Below are 18431 nucleotides of genomic sequence, written 5' to 3'. Positions count from 1 at the left end.
GCATTTATTGTAGCATCTTACCATATTGTTGCAATGTCTCAAAGTACTTCAAACAATGAATTACTTTTGAAGTTCAGTGACTGTTACGTAGAATAATACGGCAGCTATTCTGCACTAACAAAGTTCCACAAATTTAACCTATGCATTTTATTGGGTTTCACTGAAGGGTGAAATCTTAATCTGTTTAACTAGACAACTTTCTGCTCTTCTTAAAATAATGCCATGAGGTCTTTAAAACCACCTGAACAGTTGGACAGGACCTCAGTTTCACATTTCATCTGAAACTTCACACAATGAAACATTTCCTCAGGACTGCACTGGAGTGTTAACCCAGATTATATGACCAATGTTCTGGTTCAAACACGATCCTTCTGACCTGGAAAACAGAACGCTCCCACTGACCCAAGCTGACATGTCATTGATTTACTGACACTTTTATCTTCAGTTTCCCCCGCTACTGTATTCTTCAGACTAATTCTATTTCTTACCATAGTACCACATTCCATTCTAAATCAAATGAATCAGTCTCCAGGAATTTCAGTCTTAGATGAACCAAAGTGGCTACTGAAATGCAGAGGTCTGGTCGGGGATGGTGGGGGAGGTTTCAAGTAGAAGGATGGTTTCAGAGTTCACTAGTGCCCACTGAACAATGATTAGACCCACCTGATCAAACAGCTATAGAACAGAGTCATCATGATTCGATGTTAGCTACCAGAGACACATCATTTAATTCTCATCCCTTGCTTTAATTATATCAGTTGTCCACTCCTTGTTTAATAACATGTTGTTTCCCTAACAGGTGTAGAGTAGATTATGCCTCATCTGATGAGTTAATGCTAAAATAAGAGGTCAATGCTTGTTTGGCCTGTGTGGGTGAGGAGTGGCAAAACTAACTTTATAGATGCTCCTGTCTTTGTGTTTCATACACAAAAAAGCATACATTTAAACAGCCAATGAAAATATTGAGCACTTGTGTTCCATCCCCCACCCACACATCCTCTCTACCTTCCTGCTTCTCGTATGTTAATTTGTTTAGAAAATGCTTCACTGCTCATACCTTTCACACCTCTAAAGAAACCTCAACTTTGTCAGTGATCTTGCCAATGCATGTTTTTCTGGGTCAATTTCATTATCCTCTTGGCATGTGCTACCCATTGGTTACTGATGCTTCACAATTCCAAAGTTACTTATTATCTCACTTGCTAATATCTCCCTTCCCTCTTCTATGCTATCTGGTTCAGCTTTGCAGGGTTCCTCCACAGCCTCCTTTGTTTCACACTTCACTGGCTGGATTTTATGCACCGGCAGTGGGCAGAAAAGAATGGCAGCCCGCATGTGCGGGCCATGTGCCGCCATGCCATCCACTATAGTATGCATGTTGGGCCACTCCCCTCCCCACAGCCAATCACGTAAAGGGGGCAGGCTCTCTGACACCGGCAATGGTGTCAGCTATCTGTGCACGGGTGCTGTCACCATTTTTAAAGTCCTGCTGACTAATTAAAATTTTTAAAGTTATATTCCACCCCCCCACCCCCGCCCCCACCACTGTACTGATTAAAAATCTACCACCCGACGTTGGGAGCTTTGTAAAATCCCAGCCCATGCTTGTACATGACAATTCCACTAGCTACACAGAGTGAGACTTTTTAACCACCCTTCTGTTTCCTTCCTTTCTCAAATCTTCAATTAATCCATAAGCTTACTGTAGGCTCTAATAAGAGAGGCAGCACTAATAATAGTGACAACAGCAGCAACAATGTGTATTCATATAGTGCCTTTAATTAGTAAAACATCTCAATGTGCTTCATAGGAGCATTATCAAACTAAATTTGACACTGAGCCACAGAAGGACATATTGGGGTAGATAACCAAAAGCTGGTCAGATAGGTTTTAAGGAGAATCTTGAAGGAGGAGAGAGACGTAGAGAGGTGAAGAGGTTTAGGGAAGGAATTCCAGAATTTAGGGCCTTGGCAGTTGAAGACATGGCTGCCAATGGTGAAACTATTAAAATCAAGCTTACAAAGGGTTGACTGTGTGAGGCCAGTCACAATGTGTTGGAATAGTCAAGACTACAGGTAAAAAAAAGGCAAGAATGAGGGTTTCAGCAGATGATCTGTGGCAGGACCAGAATCAGGCGATGTAATGGAAATGAAAATAGTCAGTCTTAGTGATGGTACAGATATGTGCCCAGAAGCTCATCTTGGAGTCAAATATGACACCAAGGTTGCAATCAGTCTGGCTCAGCCTCAGAAAGTTGCTAGGGAGAGGAATGTATTTGGTGGGTAGGGATGGGGTTTTTGGCAAGGATCGAAGACAATGACTTTGGTCTTCCCAATACATAAATGAAGGAAATTTCTGCTCATCCAGTACAGGATGTCAGATAAACAGTCTGATAATTTAGCAACAATGGAGGAGTCGGGGGAGGTGGTGGTGAGGTAGAGTAGCATGTCATCAGCATAGATGTGGAAACTGATGCTTTGTTTTCAGATGATGTCACTGAAGGACAGCATTTACATGGGAAACAGGAGGGGACTAAGGACAGTCTTGAGGGACACCAGAGATAACGATATGGGAGTGAGACAAGAAGCCATTGCAGATGATTTTCTGACTACAATTAGATAGACAAGAATGGCATCAGACAAATGCAGACCCACCCAGCGAGATAACGATGGAGAAGAGTTGGAGGAGGATGGTCAAACATGTACAGGCTGTGTACAGGTCAAGAAGGACGAGGAGAGATCACTTACTTCTGTCACAGTCACATAGGGGCTGGATTTTGTGCGGTCTCGAGGTGGAGGGCACAGAATATCGCAAGGCAGGGTGGAGGATGGCAGGGCAGAGGGCCCATTACCACCCCGTCGCCAAGAGATCTTCCCGGGGGCAGGATAGGTCAACGATGGCCATCCTGCCTAGAGGCCAATTTAAGCCCTTAAGTGACCTAGTAACAGCCTCTTCACACCACAACTAGGATCTTACCACCAGAAATGTCATTGGCAAACAGGATTAAGGAAAATCCCAAGGCTTTTTATACATATATAAAGAGCAAGAGGGTAACCAGGGAAAGGGTTGGCCCACTCAAGGACAGAGATGGGAATCTATGCATGGAGCCAGAGGAAATGGGTGAGGTGCTAAATGAGTACTTTGCATCAGTATTCACCAAGGAGAAAGACTTGGTGGATGATGAGCCTAGGGAAGGGAGTGCAGATATTCTCAGTCATCTCATTATCAAAAAGGAGGTGGTGTTGGGTGTCTTGCAAAGCATTAAGGTAGATAAGTCCCCAGGGCCTGATGGGATCTACCCTAGAATACTGAGGGAGGCAAGGGAAGAAATTGCTGGGGCCTTGACAGGAATCTTTGCATCCTCATTGGCTACAGGTGAGGTCCCAGAGGACTGGAGAATAGCCAATGCTGTTCCTTTGTTTAAGAAGGGTGGTAAGGATAATCCAGGAAATTATAGGCCGGTGAGCCTTACGTCAGTGGTAGGGAAACTATTAGAGAGGATTCTTCGGGACAGGATTTACTCCCATTTGGAAACAAACGAACTTATTAGTGAGAGACAGCATGGTTTTGTGAAGAGGAGGTCGTGTCTTACTAATTTGAATGAGTTTTTTGAGGAAGTGACGAAGATGATTGATGAGGGAAGGGTGGTGGATGTTGTCTATATGGACTTTAGTAAAGCCTTTGACAAGGTCCCGCATGGCAGACTGGTGCAAAAGGTGAAGTCACACGGGATCAGAGGTGAGCTGGCAAGATGGATACAGAACTGGCTCAGTCACAGAAGACAGAGGGTAACAGTGGATGGGTGTTTTTCTGAATGGAGGGATGTGACTAGTGGTGTTCCGCAGGGATCAGTGCTGGGACCTTTGCTGTTTGTAGTATATATAAATGATTTGGAGGAAAATGTAGCTGGTCTGATTAGTAAGTTTGCGGACAACACAAAGTTTGGTGGAGTTGCGGATAATGATGAGGATTGTCAGAGGATACAGCAGGATATAGATCGGTTGGAGACTTGGGCGGAGAAATGGCAGATGGAGTTTAATCCGGACAAATGTGAGGTAATGCATTTTGGAAGGTCTAATGCAGGTGGGAGGTATACAGTAAATGGCAGAACCCTTAGGAGTATTGACAGGCAGAGAGATCTGGGCGTACAGGTCCACAGGTCACTGACAGTGGCAACACAGGTGGATAAGGTAGTCAAGGAGGCATACGGCATGCTTGCCTTCATCGGTCGGGGCATAGAGTATAAAAATTGGCAAGTCATGCTGCAGCTGTACAGAACCTTAGTTAGGCCACACTTAGAATATTGCGTGCAATTCTGGTCGCCACACTACCAGAAGGACGTGGAAGCTTTGGAGAGGGTACAGAGGAGGTTTATCAGGATGTTGCCTGGTCTGGAGGGCATTAGCTATGAGGAGAGGTTGGAAAAACTCGGATTGTTTTCACTGGAACGACGGAGGTGGAGGGGCGACATGATAGAGGTTTACAAAGTTATGAGCGGCATGGACAGAGTGGATAGTCAGAAGCTTTTTCCCAAGGTGGAAGAGTCAGTTACTAGGGGACATAGGTTTAAGGTGCGAGGGGCAAAGTTTAGAGGGGATGTGCGAGGCAAGTTTTTTACACAGAGGGTGGTGAGTGCCTGGAACTTGCTGCCAGGGGAGGTGGTGGAAGCAGATACGACAGCGACGTTTAAGAGACATCTTGACAAATATATGAATAGGAAGGGAATAGAGGGATATGGGCCCCGGAAGTGCAGAAGGTTTTAGTTTAGGCAGGCATCAAGATCGGCGCAGGCTTGGAGGGCCGAATGGCCTGTTCCTGTGCTGTACTGATCTTTGTTTAGCGGGGGGGGGGGGTGTCGCTTCCACATGGGGAGGTTGCCTCCCCCGGAGTGTAACACCAACCCCCACACTGGCCCCGGCGACCTCACCTCACCTACCTCTTGTCCAGGGTTCCAGCACTGGGCCTGGGTCTGAGGCCTCTGCGGTACCAGCAGTGGCCACCACTCCCAGTGGTGCTTCTGGCATCGCTGAGCTGCCAGCCCTCTGATTGGCTGGCAGCTCATGGAAACAGGATCCCCGTCTTTAAAAAGACAAGGATCCCGGCTTGTGATTCTTTTAATTTAAAAGATTGGAGGCTTTCTCCGAGGGGAGGGGGGCAAAAAGGCAGAGGCAAGGTTCACCCCACTTTTTTGACCTGGCGCCAGGAACCCTGCCTCCTGCACAAAATCCAGCCCAGGATGTCATTTTAGTACTACGGCTGGGACTCAAACACGGAGTTCCGGGAAAGAAGGGCACGGATTTAGTAGGCAACAGCACGTTTAAGGACCTTAAAGAGGAAAGGGAGATTGGCAATGGGGCAGTAGTTTGCAAGGACAGTAGGACAGCAAGGACTCTTCAGGAGAGTGGTGATGACAGCAGACTTTAAAAAGGGGCCGTGGTACATGAGGAGAGAGACCAATATTGATATTTAACAATATCAGCTAATATGGGTGCCAAGACAATAAGTTGGGCCGTTAGCAGTTTATTGGAAATATAATTGGGGGCTCTGTGATGGTGAGATGAGGCAAGGCAAATACCACAGGAAGAGATAACAGGGAAAATCATCACATGGAGGACAAAATATAGAACATAAAAAGGAGGGAACATTTTAATCATTTTGTTTCTTTGGGCCACCAATGGGAGCATTCAGACCATGCAACCCTTTTAATTGCATGGGGTCTGAACCAGTCAGGAGCTCTGAGTGGATCCAATAAAAGGCCACCTATACAATGGTAATTGCAGGTGCCTGATCATTTTGTCAACTATTTTTATATTACCTATTGCAAACGTGCCTTTTCACAGATCATAGGTGTGTTTCCATTTGACACCATATTAAGCAGGCAATATTTGATATTATCCAGTAAAATATAGGCCCCCCCCCCCGCAAGACAAGGGTCGCTGCTGCGGGCCCCAATGATTACAATTTCGCATTTCCAATTATAAAATGAGAAAATGTGGGGAAAAAAACTTCAACGTATTACCTGTCCCCATATGGAAAAGCAAACGTCATTCTGGGCGGTGGTAGAGGTTTACACGTCTGGAAGTGTTTGCTCGGCATCGATTTCTTTTTGTTCCCTAAGATGGTTCATTTAGGTAATGTTAAAGATGAAGAGTGCGGTGAACAGCATCTGCCTTTGAACGGGATGGGGGGGGTGCAGTGCGAACGAGAGAACAATCCCCTTCTCACCGACCCCTTTAAAGCCGAGCCATTTCACTCCTTCCTCAGGCGGCTCACTGCAGAAATAAGGACGTTCACAACAGCAAATTCCTTCGCAGCCAGGCATCTGTGCTTCTGAGCTCCAACCCGGGTGGCGCACATTGTGTACATTCTTCTTCCTTTTTGTATTTATTTAGCTAATAGTTTGAAGGCCTGTCTGAATAAGCAAAACCCCAGAAGCCAGCCAGCCGTTTTACTGCTCGGGCCGGCTTCCATAACATTGCAAGGCTCCTGCAAAAATAATGCATAAGACCAAATGCAACGGTCATTTGGAACACTCATAAAAAAGCCACGACTCGTTAATATTTGTGCAGCATTTGGCAGCAAACCCGTCCTTTACCCGCCCTGTTCAACCAACACTGGGGACTAAAAGTCCACTGATCCCCACCACCGATAGCATCATGCTTCCTGCAAGAAGGTGCAATATTTCTTGGTTCCACAAGCTTTAACGGAGAGATTCTGATCACCACAAGCAGATGTCTGACTTACCCCAGCTATTTCTTTCTTTCCGATTCCTCGCCGTGTTTTTCTGTGCCATTTTGTTGGCGTCTGCACCGTGGATCCGTGTTCGGAGGAGGGTCCCTTTCGAAAGGGCGTCTCTCTCTGCGAGGATGACGAGTTATGAGGATGGAAGCTTTCGTAGCTCAGGATTAAACAATGTACTGCAAAGCACCAGGGGGTTGCAGTGTGCATACATTCTTGTTCAAGCATCGAATATATATCATATTCATTGATATTAATAACATAAAGGATACAGAGAGAATCTTAATCAAATATATGTAAATTCTACATACAGGGTAGGGTTGGATTCGGTTATTTCTCACCGGGATAAATCTTTGGAGAGGAAGACATGATCTGTCGCAGGTCTTCATTTAAACCACAAATCACAACGAAACAAATAATGTTAAAAAAACGAAATATATACATTTTAGACTAAATGCTGCCTTGAGGTACAACAAAAACATAAGCATATTACGCATACAATTTGACGATTGTTCAATAATTATCTTCTGATCTCTCAAAATTTTGAAAAATACTGTCCTCAGCAAACTGAAAATTTGAATTCAATAGCATCATAGATTAAATGAGAAATTATGACTTCTACATGGTCAGTTGAGGCCTTGCTGCACACAGAGATGGAATAGCTGATGTGTTGAGCTGTTCGAGGGGAGCTATGACCATATCATCCTGGTGCTGGTGGTTTATCCAGGCTTTAATGCATGCGCTTCTTTGGGTGGAGAAGTGAGCTGGGTCCAGTCGACAGACCTCATAGCAGGTACATTCCAATTGTTGAATGTGTTAAGTGCAGTTTACTTGTTGCAGTGTTAAATATACATAGGCTACATCTTTAAATTCCATCAATAATAATATTCAGAAGCACCTAACCAACCAAGGCAAAAGTGCTTAGTCTAGTTTATTATGAATTACAGAATAGATTCCTGTATTCATTTAGTGTTTCGAAACTACACAACTTTGACAGAATTTGCCCAGCTCAACCAAATATCCCAGCTCATTGCTGTGGTGAAAGTCAACCCCAACACTTGCAGCACTTCACCTTCATGTACCAGTGAGTAGGGAGATGTGGCTTTAATCACTAAATCACACTTTGATTAATCCTCCTACTCTTCTGGCATCTTCTCCTCCTTTGAGCAATTCATTATGTACCACCCTGTGTAAGGTCCTCCTCACCAAGGTGAACTGAGGGGCTGGATCCATGGAAACCCCTCGGGCTGTATCCAGCAAATATGGGTTTGCTGCAAAATGTACATGGCATGTAAAGTGAAATGGAAGGGTTGTGACGCAACTCACTCCTGTATTGAAGGAAACTGATCTCCTTTGCACTCTTTGTATTGTTGACTGGGTACTGTTTTGTAATGTATTTTTAACTGATTTTTTATGAATAAAGTTTATTTGGGGAAAAAAATGTACCACCCTGCTCAACACTCCTTTAAAATGCTCATTGATTACCACCCCTCAGACCCCACCCCGTTTCTCCTCAAGAAATCTTTCCATCCCAAGCTTCTACACTGAGTGACTCCTCATCCTTAGTGATTTCAATCTTCACCTCAATTTAGCTTATCCTCTCCCCTCTCATTTCACTGTCGTCCTGTCCTCGCTAAACCTCTTCCTCCATATAAACTCTCTGGCCTATAGTCACGGCCACCTTCACAACCTTGCCTTCTCACCTGAGTGTTTACTTCCATCATCTCTATCACGAAAAAAGCCATCTTTACCCTTTTCCTTGTATCCTTCATGATCCACAACTCACATGAATGGATTACAGTGGCTTCCCCATCTATTTCCAGTGGGTATCTGGAGCTCCCATTTTAAGGCTCCCACCAAAAAAGCAGAGATCCAGAGTTGATGGGACTGGGACAGTAAGTGCTGCATTGCCATTTTCCTTGTGCTAAGACCCCATTCCTGCCCAGTGGGGGGAATCAAAATCAGTCCCATTGTCTCCACATTTCTCATAATGCTTTTACAAGCAGTAATTTACTTTAGCATCAGATTTTATTTTATACACTTACCCATTCATATGTTACAACAAAGGACAGTCCTAGCAACTACAAGCCAGTGAGTTTAACATCAGTAGTGGGTAAGGTTTTAGGAACAATAAGCAGGGAAAAAATCAACAGACACTTGGAGAGGTTTGAGTTAATTAGCCAGCATGAATTTGTAAAAGGCAGATCATGCTTGGCTAATCTAATTGATTTTTATATGAAGCAACAGAGTAGGTTGATGAAGGGAATCCAGTGGATGTTGTTTATATGGGTTTTAAGAAAGCGTTTGATAAAGTACCACATAAAGGCTGGTTAACAAAATTGAAGTTCATGGAATAAGAGTTTCAGTGTCCAATTGGATTTTAAAAATTGACTCTGACAGAAAACAGCTAGTCGAAGTAAATAAAAGCAAAATACTGCGGATGCTGGAAATCTGAAATAAAAACAGAAAGTGCTGGGAAAACTCAGCAGGTCTGGCAGCATCTGTGGAGCGAGAAGCAGAGCTAACGTTTCAAGTCAGTGACCTTTCATCAGAACTGGCAAAGGTTAGAAATGTAATAGGTTTTAAACAAGTAAAGTAGGGGTGGGGGGAAGAGCACAAAAGGCGAGATGTGTGATAGGACAGAGGTCTGGAGAGATTAACTGGCAAGGTAATGGGACAAAGGCAAAGAGAGTGTGCTATTGGTGTGATGAAAGTTAAAGCATTAGTGCAGAGGGAGTGTTAATGACAGAATAATGAACTGCCTTAGCCAAAAGCACAAACATGAAAAAAACAGTAGGTGGGCACATGGTTAAAAAAAGGAACAAAATAAAATAAAAATAAAAAAAGGGCCAGTCATATTCTGAAATTATTGAACTCAATGTTCAGTCCGGCAGGCTGTAGCATGACCAATCGGAAAATGAGGTGCTGTTCCTTGAGCTTGGGTTTATGTTCGCTGGAACACTGCAGCAGGCCCAGGACAGAGATATGGGCATGAGAGCAGGGGATGTGTTGAAATGGCAAGCAACTGGAAGCTCGGGGTCATGTTTTCGGACTGAGCAGAGGTGTTCCACAAAGCCGTCACCCAATCAGCTTTTGGTCTCCCCAATGTAGAGGAGACCGCATTGTGAGCAGCGAATACAGTATACTAAATTGAAAGAAGTACAAGTAAATCGCTGCTTCACCTGGAATGAGTGTTTGGGGCCTTGGATGGTGAGAAGAGAGGAGGTAAAAGGGCAGGTATTACACCTCTTGCAATCACGTGGGCAGGTGCCGTGGGAAGGGGATGAGGTGTTGGAGGTAATGGAGGAGTGGACCAGGGTGTCGTGGAGGAAACGATCCCTTCAGAATGCTGACAGGGGAGGGGAGGGGAAGATGCATTTGGTGGTGGCATCACACTGGAGGAGTAGTAGTAAATGATTATTTTTCATACTGGAGGATGGTGGACAGTGGTGTTCCCCAAGGGTCAGTGCTTTCTTTCCTATACATAAACAACTTGGATCTTGGAATACAGAGTAGAATCTCAAAATTTGCGAATGACACCAAACTTGGAGGTGTGGCAAACAGTGAGGATGATATTAAGCACGTGCAACAGAACATAGATAAATTAGCAGAATGGGCAGACAGGTGGCAGATGGAATTTAATACTGACAATTGTGAGGTGATGCATTTTGGCATAAGCAATAGGGAGAGGCAATATATACTTAATGGCACAGTTCTAAAGAGTGTGCAGGAACTGAGGGACCTCAGAGTGCTTGTGCATAGATCTTTGAAGGTGGCAGGACATATTGAGAGAGTGATTAGTAAAGCATATGGGATCTTGGGATTCATAAATAGAGGCATTGAGTACAAAAGCAGGGAAGCTGAACCTTTATGAAGCACTGGTTAGGCTCCAGCTGGAGTATTGCATCCAGCTCCGGTCACCACACTTTAGGAAGGATTTGAGAGTCCATGAGAGGGTGCAGAGGAGATTTACCAGAATGGTACCAGGAATGGGGGATTTTAGTTACAAGGTTAAGTTGGAAAGGTTGGTGTTGTTCTCCTTAGGACACAAGAACAAAAGAAATAGGAGCAGGAGTAGACCATATGGCCGGTTGAACCTGCTCCGCCATTCACCATTCAATACAATTGTGGCTGATTTTAGGCTTCAATTCCACTTTCCTGCCTGCTTACCATATCCCTTGATTCCATGAGAGACTAAAAATCTCTCTGTCCCAGCCTTAAATGTATTCAACGATGGAGTGTCCATGACCCTCTGGGGTAGAGAATTCCAAAGATCCACAATCCTTTGAATGAAGTAATTTCTCCTCGTCTCAGTCCTAAATTACCAGCCCCTTTTCCTTAAACTGTGCCCCCGTGTTTTAGATTCCCCGACCAGGGGAAACAATCTCTCAATGTCTATCCTATCCAGCCCCTTCAGAATATTGTATGTTTCAATTAAAATGCCTCTTATTCTTCTAAATTGCAGAAAATATAGGACCAATTTACTCAACCTCTCATCATAGGACAACCCCTTCATTCCAGGGACCAATTTAGTGAACCTTCACTGTACCGCCTCCAATATAAGTATATCCTTTCTTAAATGTGGAGACCAAAACTGCACACAGTACTCCAGATGTGGTCTCACCAGAACCCTGCACAATTGTAGCAAGACTTCTTTATTCCTGTACTCCAATCCCCTTGCAATAAAGGCCAACATGCCACGTGCTTCCTAATTGCTTGCTGTACCTGCATGTTAACATTTTACGTTCCTTGTGCAAGCACACCCAAGTCTCTTTGAACAGCAACACTTACAAGTTTTGCACCTTTTAAAAAATATTCACTCTTCCCTACATTATACTCCATCTGCCATTTTGTTGCCCACTCGCTTAACATGTCTATATGTCTTTGTAGCCTCTGTGTCCTCCCCACAGCTTACCTTTCCACCTAGCTTTGTATCATCAGCAAACTTAGATACATTACTCTCTGTCTGTTCATCTAAGTCATTAATCTAAATTATAAATAGCTGAGGCCCCAGCACTGATCCTTGTGGCACTCCATATTCAACGCATGCCAACTTGAAAATGCTCCGTTTATGCCCACTCTTTGCTTCCTGTCCATTAACCAATCCTCTAACCATCCCAATATATTACCCCCAACTGCATGAGCCCTTATCCTGCCTATTAACCTTTTGTATGGTACTTTATCGAATGCCTTTTGGAAATCCAGGTATACTACATCTACTGGTTCCCCTTTGTCTACCCTACTAATTACATCCCCAAAAAACACTAATAAATGTGTGAAACAGGATTTCCCTTTAGTAAAACCATACTATGCTTTTCTAAGTGCATTGTTAAGGCTTCCTTAATAACAGTTTCCAGCATTTTCCCAATGACTGATGTTAGGCTAACTGGCCTGAAGTTCACTGTTTTCTCTCTCTATGGTGAAGACAGACACAAAATATTTATTCAATGCCTCTGCCATTTCTTCATTCCCCATGATAATTTCTCCTGTCTCTGCTTCTAATGGGCCAATGTTTACTTTAGCTATTCTCTTCCTTTTTATATACTTATAAAAGCTCTTACAATCTGTTTTTATATTTCTGGCTAGTTTACTCATACTATTTTTGCCCTTTTTATTAACCTTTTGGTGGCCCTTTGCTGGTTTCTAAAACACTCCCAAACTACAGACTTGTTACCGTTTTTCGCAACATTGTAAGCCTCTTCTTTTAATCTAATGCTATCCTTAACTTCCTGAGTGATCCACGGGTGGGTCTTTCTTGCTGAGTTTTTGCTTTTAAGTGGAACAAAGGAAATTGATGGGAGATTTTATAGGGCGGCACAGTGGTGCAGTGGTTAGCACCGCAGCCTCACAGCTCCAGCGACCCGAGTTCAATTCCGGGTACTGCCTGTGTGGAGTTTGCAAGTTCTCCCTGTGTCTGCGTGGGTTTCCTCCGGGTGCTCCGGTTTCCTCCCAAAAGACTTGCAGGTTGGTAGGTAGATTGGCCATTATAAATTGCCACTAGTGTAGGTAGGTGGTAGGGAAATGTAGGGACAGGTGGGGATGTGGTAGGAATATGGGATTAGTGTAGCATTAGTATAAATGGGTGGTTGATGGTCGGCACAGACTCGGTGGGCCGAAGGGCCTGTTTCAGTGCTGTATCTCTAAAAAACTAAAGGTGTACAAGATTATGACAGGCTTAGATAAGTTAGACAAGGAAAAACTGTTCCCATTAACTAATGTTACGAGGACTAGGGGATGCAGATTGAAGGTTTTGAGCAAGAGATGCAGGGGGAATGTGAGGAAGAACTTTTTTACACAGTGGGTGGTAATGACCTGGAACTCTCTGCCCACAAGGGTGGTGGAAACTGAGACAATCAATGACTTCAAAAGGAAGTTGGATAGGCACTTGAAGGAAATAAACTTGCAGGGACATGGGGATTGAGCGGGAGAGTAGGACTGACTGGAGAGCTCCGTGGAGAGCCGGCATGGGTTTGATGAGCCGAATGGCCTCCTTCTGTGTCGTATATGACTCTGACTCTAAGATCAAGGGGGTCATTAAGAGTTAAGGTGGTGATTTAGTTCTTTCTTTCTTTCTTTCTTTCTAGAAAGAAGGTGATTTAGTATATTTCAGCTAATTTACCATTAGATGGCAGCATAATGCTAACAATTACTGTGCAGAAATAAAATCATAGTTGTACTTATAACTTGGAGCAAATGTGCATTGTTTGCTTTTCTTCTAACGACCAAAATTTCCTTGCGGCTCCCACACGGGGCAATTTTCAAAATTCATTACATTTTATTCCTGTGATTTCTTCAGTTTTCTCCAGGTTAAACAATTCAGATATCCTGAACCCTACCAACTGCAAAATCCAATATGCATACTGCGTTCTGTGATTATCAGCTATATCTGAGAATACTTGAGCATGTAATGCTTTCAGCACCCTCGTTTTGAAAATTCCTTTTTGATATGTACCAACTTTCATGATCTCAGGATATTCCAAAATGCCTTACAGCCAATGAAATATTTCTTGAAGTCAGTCACTATTGTAATGTGAGAACTTGGCATCTAAATTGCACACCGCAAGCTCTGCCAAGCAGCAATGAAATAAGGCTGCGTTTGCTGACAACACATCCACTAGGGGGCGCAGTACTTGCACATGCACAAGTTCAGCCTCATGCACTGAAACGTCACTGTCTGTGACGAAGCAGGGAGTGAGCAGCCGAGTAGGGAGAAGTGGCAAGGCCGGGCATGATGAATGACGTTTTTGCGCACATGCGCAAATTAGTCCTGGCAAGCTGGGTGCTGATGTAGGCTGTGCAGCACCATACTGACAGCAAGAGACCGTTCTGCGCATGTGCGAATCTGGGTGCGCTCTGATGCTGTTGGCGCTGGGCTGCGTTGTCAGGAGTCACTTTGATGAAATAAATGGCCAGATCTTCTGTTTTAGGTATTGGTTGAGGGATAAATGTTGGTCAGGCCACTAGGAACACTCGAATGCTCTTCTTCAACAAACTGCGCCATTGAGTATTTGCCTACATATTTGTATTAGTATAGTGAGTAGTGTGCCAAACATACATTTTTCATTGGTAATTGAAAATAAATGGATCTAGAATATTTACCATCTCTGCAAATAGAATTAGGTGATAAATATGGCCTTGCCAGCATCACCCACATCAAAAAAATAAATAAAAAGTGATCAATTACTGCAACTAGAGAAGCAACTAGAACACATTTAATAGAACCTAAATAATTTTTTAAAATTATTTTAAATCTATACAACATAGTTACTCAGCTCAGGAAAACAGAAGTATGGGAAAACAAGATTATAAAAACATTATCAATATATTTGAAATAATGAATGTATGGAAAAGATGTACAATATACAGTTTTGCTGAGCATAGATTGTAAACCATTCCCCAGGCCTTTACTACTGCTGCTTTGAAATGGTTGAAAGTGGTTCTTGATAACTTTCCTATTGATTTCTCCTGTTTCTTTATGAGCAAACACTTGGCATCCATGCAGCGGATTCTCAGGAAAAAAATGGCTAAGATGAATAACATCATATTTAGGATCACAAACCTCTTTCCCTATACAACTAGCAACCACAGTCCTAACAACTAGAGGTCAGTGAGTTTAACATCAGTGGTGGGTAAGGTTTTAGAAACAATAATCAGTGAAAAAATCAACAGGCACTTGGAGAAGTTTGAGTTAATTAAGGATAGCAGCACAGATTTGTAAAAGGCAGATCATGCTTGGCTAATCTAATTGATTTTTTATGACGCAACAGAGTAGGTTGATGAAGGGAATCCATTGGATGTTGTCCATATGGATTTCACGAAAGCATTTGATAAAGTACCACATAAAGGCTGGTTAACAAAATTGAGGCTCTTGGAATAAGAGGGCCAGTGTTCAACTGGATAAAAATTTGGCTCAAGAAAACAATGAGTTGTGGTAAGTGGTTATTTTCACACTGGAGGATGGTGTTCCCCAAGGGTCAGTGCTGGGACCACTGCATTTTTGCTATAGATAAATCATTTGGATCTTGGAATATGGGGTAGAATTTCAAAATTTGCCAATGATACCAAACTTGGACGGGTGGCAAACAGTGAGGCTGATACGATAAGCCTGCAACAGGACATAGACAGGTAGCAGAATGAGCAAACGACTGACAGATGGAATTTAATACAGGCAAGTGTGAGGTGATGCATTTTGGCATAAGGGATAGAGTGAGGCAATATAGACTTAATGGCACAGTTCTAAAGAGTGTGCAGGAACAGAGGAACCTCGAGGTGCATATGGATAGATTTTTGAAGGTGGCAGGACATATTGAGAGAGTGGTTAGTAAAGCATATGGGATCTTGGGATTCAGAAATAGAGGCATTGAGTACAAAAGCAGGGAAGTTATGCTGAACCTTTATAAATCTCTGGTTAGGCTCCAGCTGGAGTATTGCATCCAGTTCTGGTCACCACACTTGAGGAAGGATGTGAGAGTCCTTGACAGGGTGCAGAGGAGATTTACCAGAATGGTTCCAGGGATAGGGGATTTTTGTCACAAGGTTAGGTTGGAAAAGCTGGTGTTGTTCTCTTTAGAACAAAGGAGATTCAGGGGAGATATGATATAGGTGTACAACATTATTACAGGCTTAGATAAGTTAAACAAGGAAAAACTGTTCCCATTAGCTGATGGTACAAGGACTAGAGGACAGAGATTTCTGGTTTTGGGCAATAGATGCAGGAAGAACATTTTTACGCAGCAAGTGGTAATGACCTGGAACTCGCTGCCCACAAATGTCGTGGAAGCAGAGACAATCAATGATTTCAAAAGTAAATAGGATGGACACAATTGGAAGGAAATAAACTTGCAGGGGTATGGGCTTCAAGCAGGGGAGTAGGACTGACTGGATTGAACAAAGAACAAAGAACAGTACAGTAATATAAAAGCAAAATACTGCGGATGCTGGAAATCTGAAACAAAAACAAGAAATGCTGGAATCACTCAGCAGGTCTGGCAGCATCTGTGGAAAGAGAAGCAGAGTTAACGTTTCGGGTCAGTGACCCTTCTTCGGAACTGAAGAAGAACAGTACAGCACAGGAACAGGCCATTCGGCCCTCCAAGCCTACGCCAATCTTGATGCCTGCCTAAACTAAAACCTTCTGCACTTCCGGGGTCCATATCCCTCTATTCCCATCCCATTCATGTATTTGTCAAGATGCCTCTTAAATGTCTCTATGATATCTGCTTCCACCACCTCCCCCGGCAACAAGTTCCAGGCACTCACCATCCTCTGTGTAAAGAACTTGCCTCGCATATCCCCTCTAAACTTTGGCCCTCTCACCTTAAACCTATGTCCCCTAGTAACTGACTCTTCCACCCTGGGAAAAAGCTTCTGACTATCCACTCTGTCCATGCCACTTATAACTTTGTAAACCTCTATCATGTCACCCCTCCAACTCCGTCGTCCCAGTGAAAACAATCCGAGTTTATCCAACCTCTCCTCATAGCTAATGCCCTCCAGACCAGGCAACATCCTGGTAAACCTCTTCTGTACCCTCTCCAAAGCCTCCACGTCCTTCTGGTAGTGTGGCGACCAGAATTGCACGCAATATTCTAACTGTGGCCTAACTAAGGTTCTGTACAGCTGCAGCATGACTTGCCTATTTTTATACTGTATTCCCCGACCGATGAAGGCAAGCATGCCGTATGCCTTCTTGACTACCTTATCCACCTGCATTGCCACTTTCAGTGACCTGTGGACCTGTACGCCCAGATCTCTCTGTCTGTCAATACTCCTAAGGGTTCTGCCATTTACTGTATACTTCCCACCTGCATTAGACCTTCCAAAATGCATTACCTCACATTTTTCCAAATTAAACTCCATCTGCCATTTCTCCGCCCAAGTCTCCAACCGATCTATGTCCTGCTGTATCCTCTGACAATCCTCATCACTGTCCGCAACTCCGCCAAACTTTGTGTTGTCCGCAAACTTACTAATCAGACCAGCTACATTTTCCTCCAAATCATTTATATATACTACAAACAGCAAAGGTCCCAGCACTGATCACTGCGGAACACCACTAGTCACATCCCTCCATTCAGAAAAACACCCTTCCACTGCTACCCTCTGTCTTCTATGATAGAGCCAGTTCTGTATCCATCTTGCCAGCTCCCCTCTGATCCCATGTGACTTCACCTTTTGTATCAGTCTGCCATGAGGGACCTTGTCAAAGGCTTTACTGAAGTCCATGTAGACAACATCCACTGCCCTTCCTTCATCAATCATCTTTGTCACTTCCTCAAAAAACTCAATCAAATTAGTGAGACACGACCTCCCCTTCACAAAACCATGCTGCCTCTCGCTAATAAGTCCATTTGTTTCCAAATGGGAGTAAATCCTGTCCCGAAGAATCCTCTCTAATAATTTCCCTACCACTGACGTAAGGCTCACCGGCCTATAATTTCCTGGATTATCCTTGCTACCTTTCTTAAACAAAGGAACAACATTGGCTATTCTCCAGTCCTCTGGGACCTCATCTGTCGCCAATGAGGATGTAAAGATTTCTGTCAAGGCCCCAGCAATTTCTTCCCTTGCCTCCCTCAGTATTCTGGGGTAGATCCCATCAGGCCCTGGGGACTTATCTACCTTAATGCTTTGCAAGACACCCAACACCATCTCCTTTTTGATATCGACATGACCCAGACTATCTACACTCCCTTCCCTAGGCTCATCATCCACCAAGTCCTTCTCCTTGATGAATACTGATCCAAAGTACTCATTTAGTACCTCGCCCATTTCCTCTGGCTCCACACATAGATTCCCTTCTCTTTCCTTGAGTGGGCCAACCCTTTCCCTGGTTACCCTCTTGCTCTTTATATACGTATAAAAAACCATGGGATTTTCCTTAATCCTGTTTGCCAATGACTTTTCATGACCCCTTTTAGCCCTTCTGACTCCTTGCTTAAGTTCCTTCCTACTGTCTTTATATTCCTCAAGGGATTCGTCTGCTCCTAGCCTTCCAGCCCTTACGAATGCTTCCTTTTTCTTTTTGACGAGGCTCACAATATCCCGCGTTATCCAAAGTTCCCGAAACTTGCCAGACATATCCTTCTTCCTCACAGGAACATGCTGGTCCTGGATTCTAATCAACTGACTTTTGAAAGACTCCCACATGTCAGATGTTGATTTACCCTCAAACAGCCGCCCCCAATCTAAAT

At 43.7% G+C, this 18431-nt stretch overlaps 1 protein-coding gene across 2 annotated transcripts in view; it reads right to left on the bottom strand.

Moving 5' to 3' along the window:
- The window catches only part of atl1 (atlastin GTPase 1), an 82253-nt gene extending 75404 nt beyond the window's left edge, over positions 1 to 6849 (bottom strand). For both annotated transcript variants that reach the window (XR_010975690.1, XM_068039087.1), the window contains exon 1: positions 6745 to 6849. Coding sequence is in view for 1 of the 2 variants with exons in the window: in XM_068039087.1 (XP_067895188.1) it covers positions 6745 to 6793 (49 nt within the window). In the remaining variant the exon portion in view is untranslated. The remainder of the gene's footprint in view (positions 1 to 6744) is intronic.
- Positions 6850 to 18431: the final 11582 nt, after the last annotated feature.

The sequence above is a fragment of the Heterodontus francisci genome, chromosome 9 (assembly GCF_036365525.1).
Source record: "Heterodontus francisci isolate sHetFra1 chromosome 9, sHetFra1.hap1, whole genome shotgun sequence".
NCBI classification, from domain to species: Eukaryota; Metazoa; Chordata; class Chondrichthyes; order Heterodontiformes; family Heterodontidae; genus Heterodontus; species Heterodontus francisci.
This window is presented reverse-complemented; position numbering and strand designations above follow the sequence as displayed.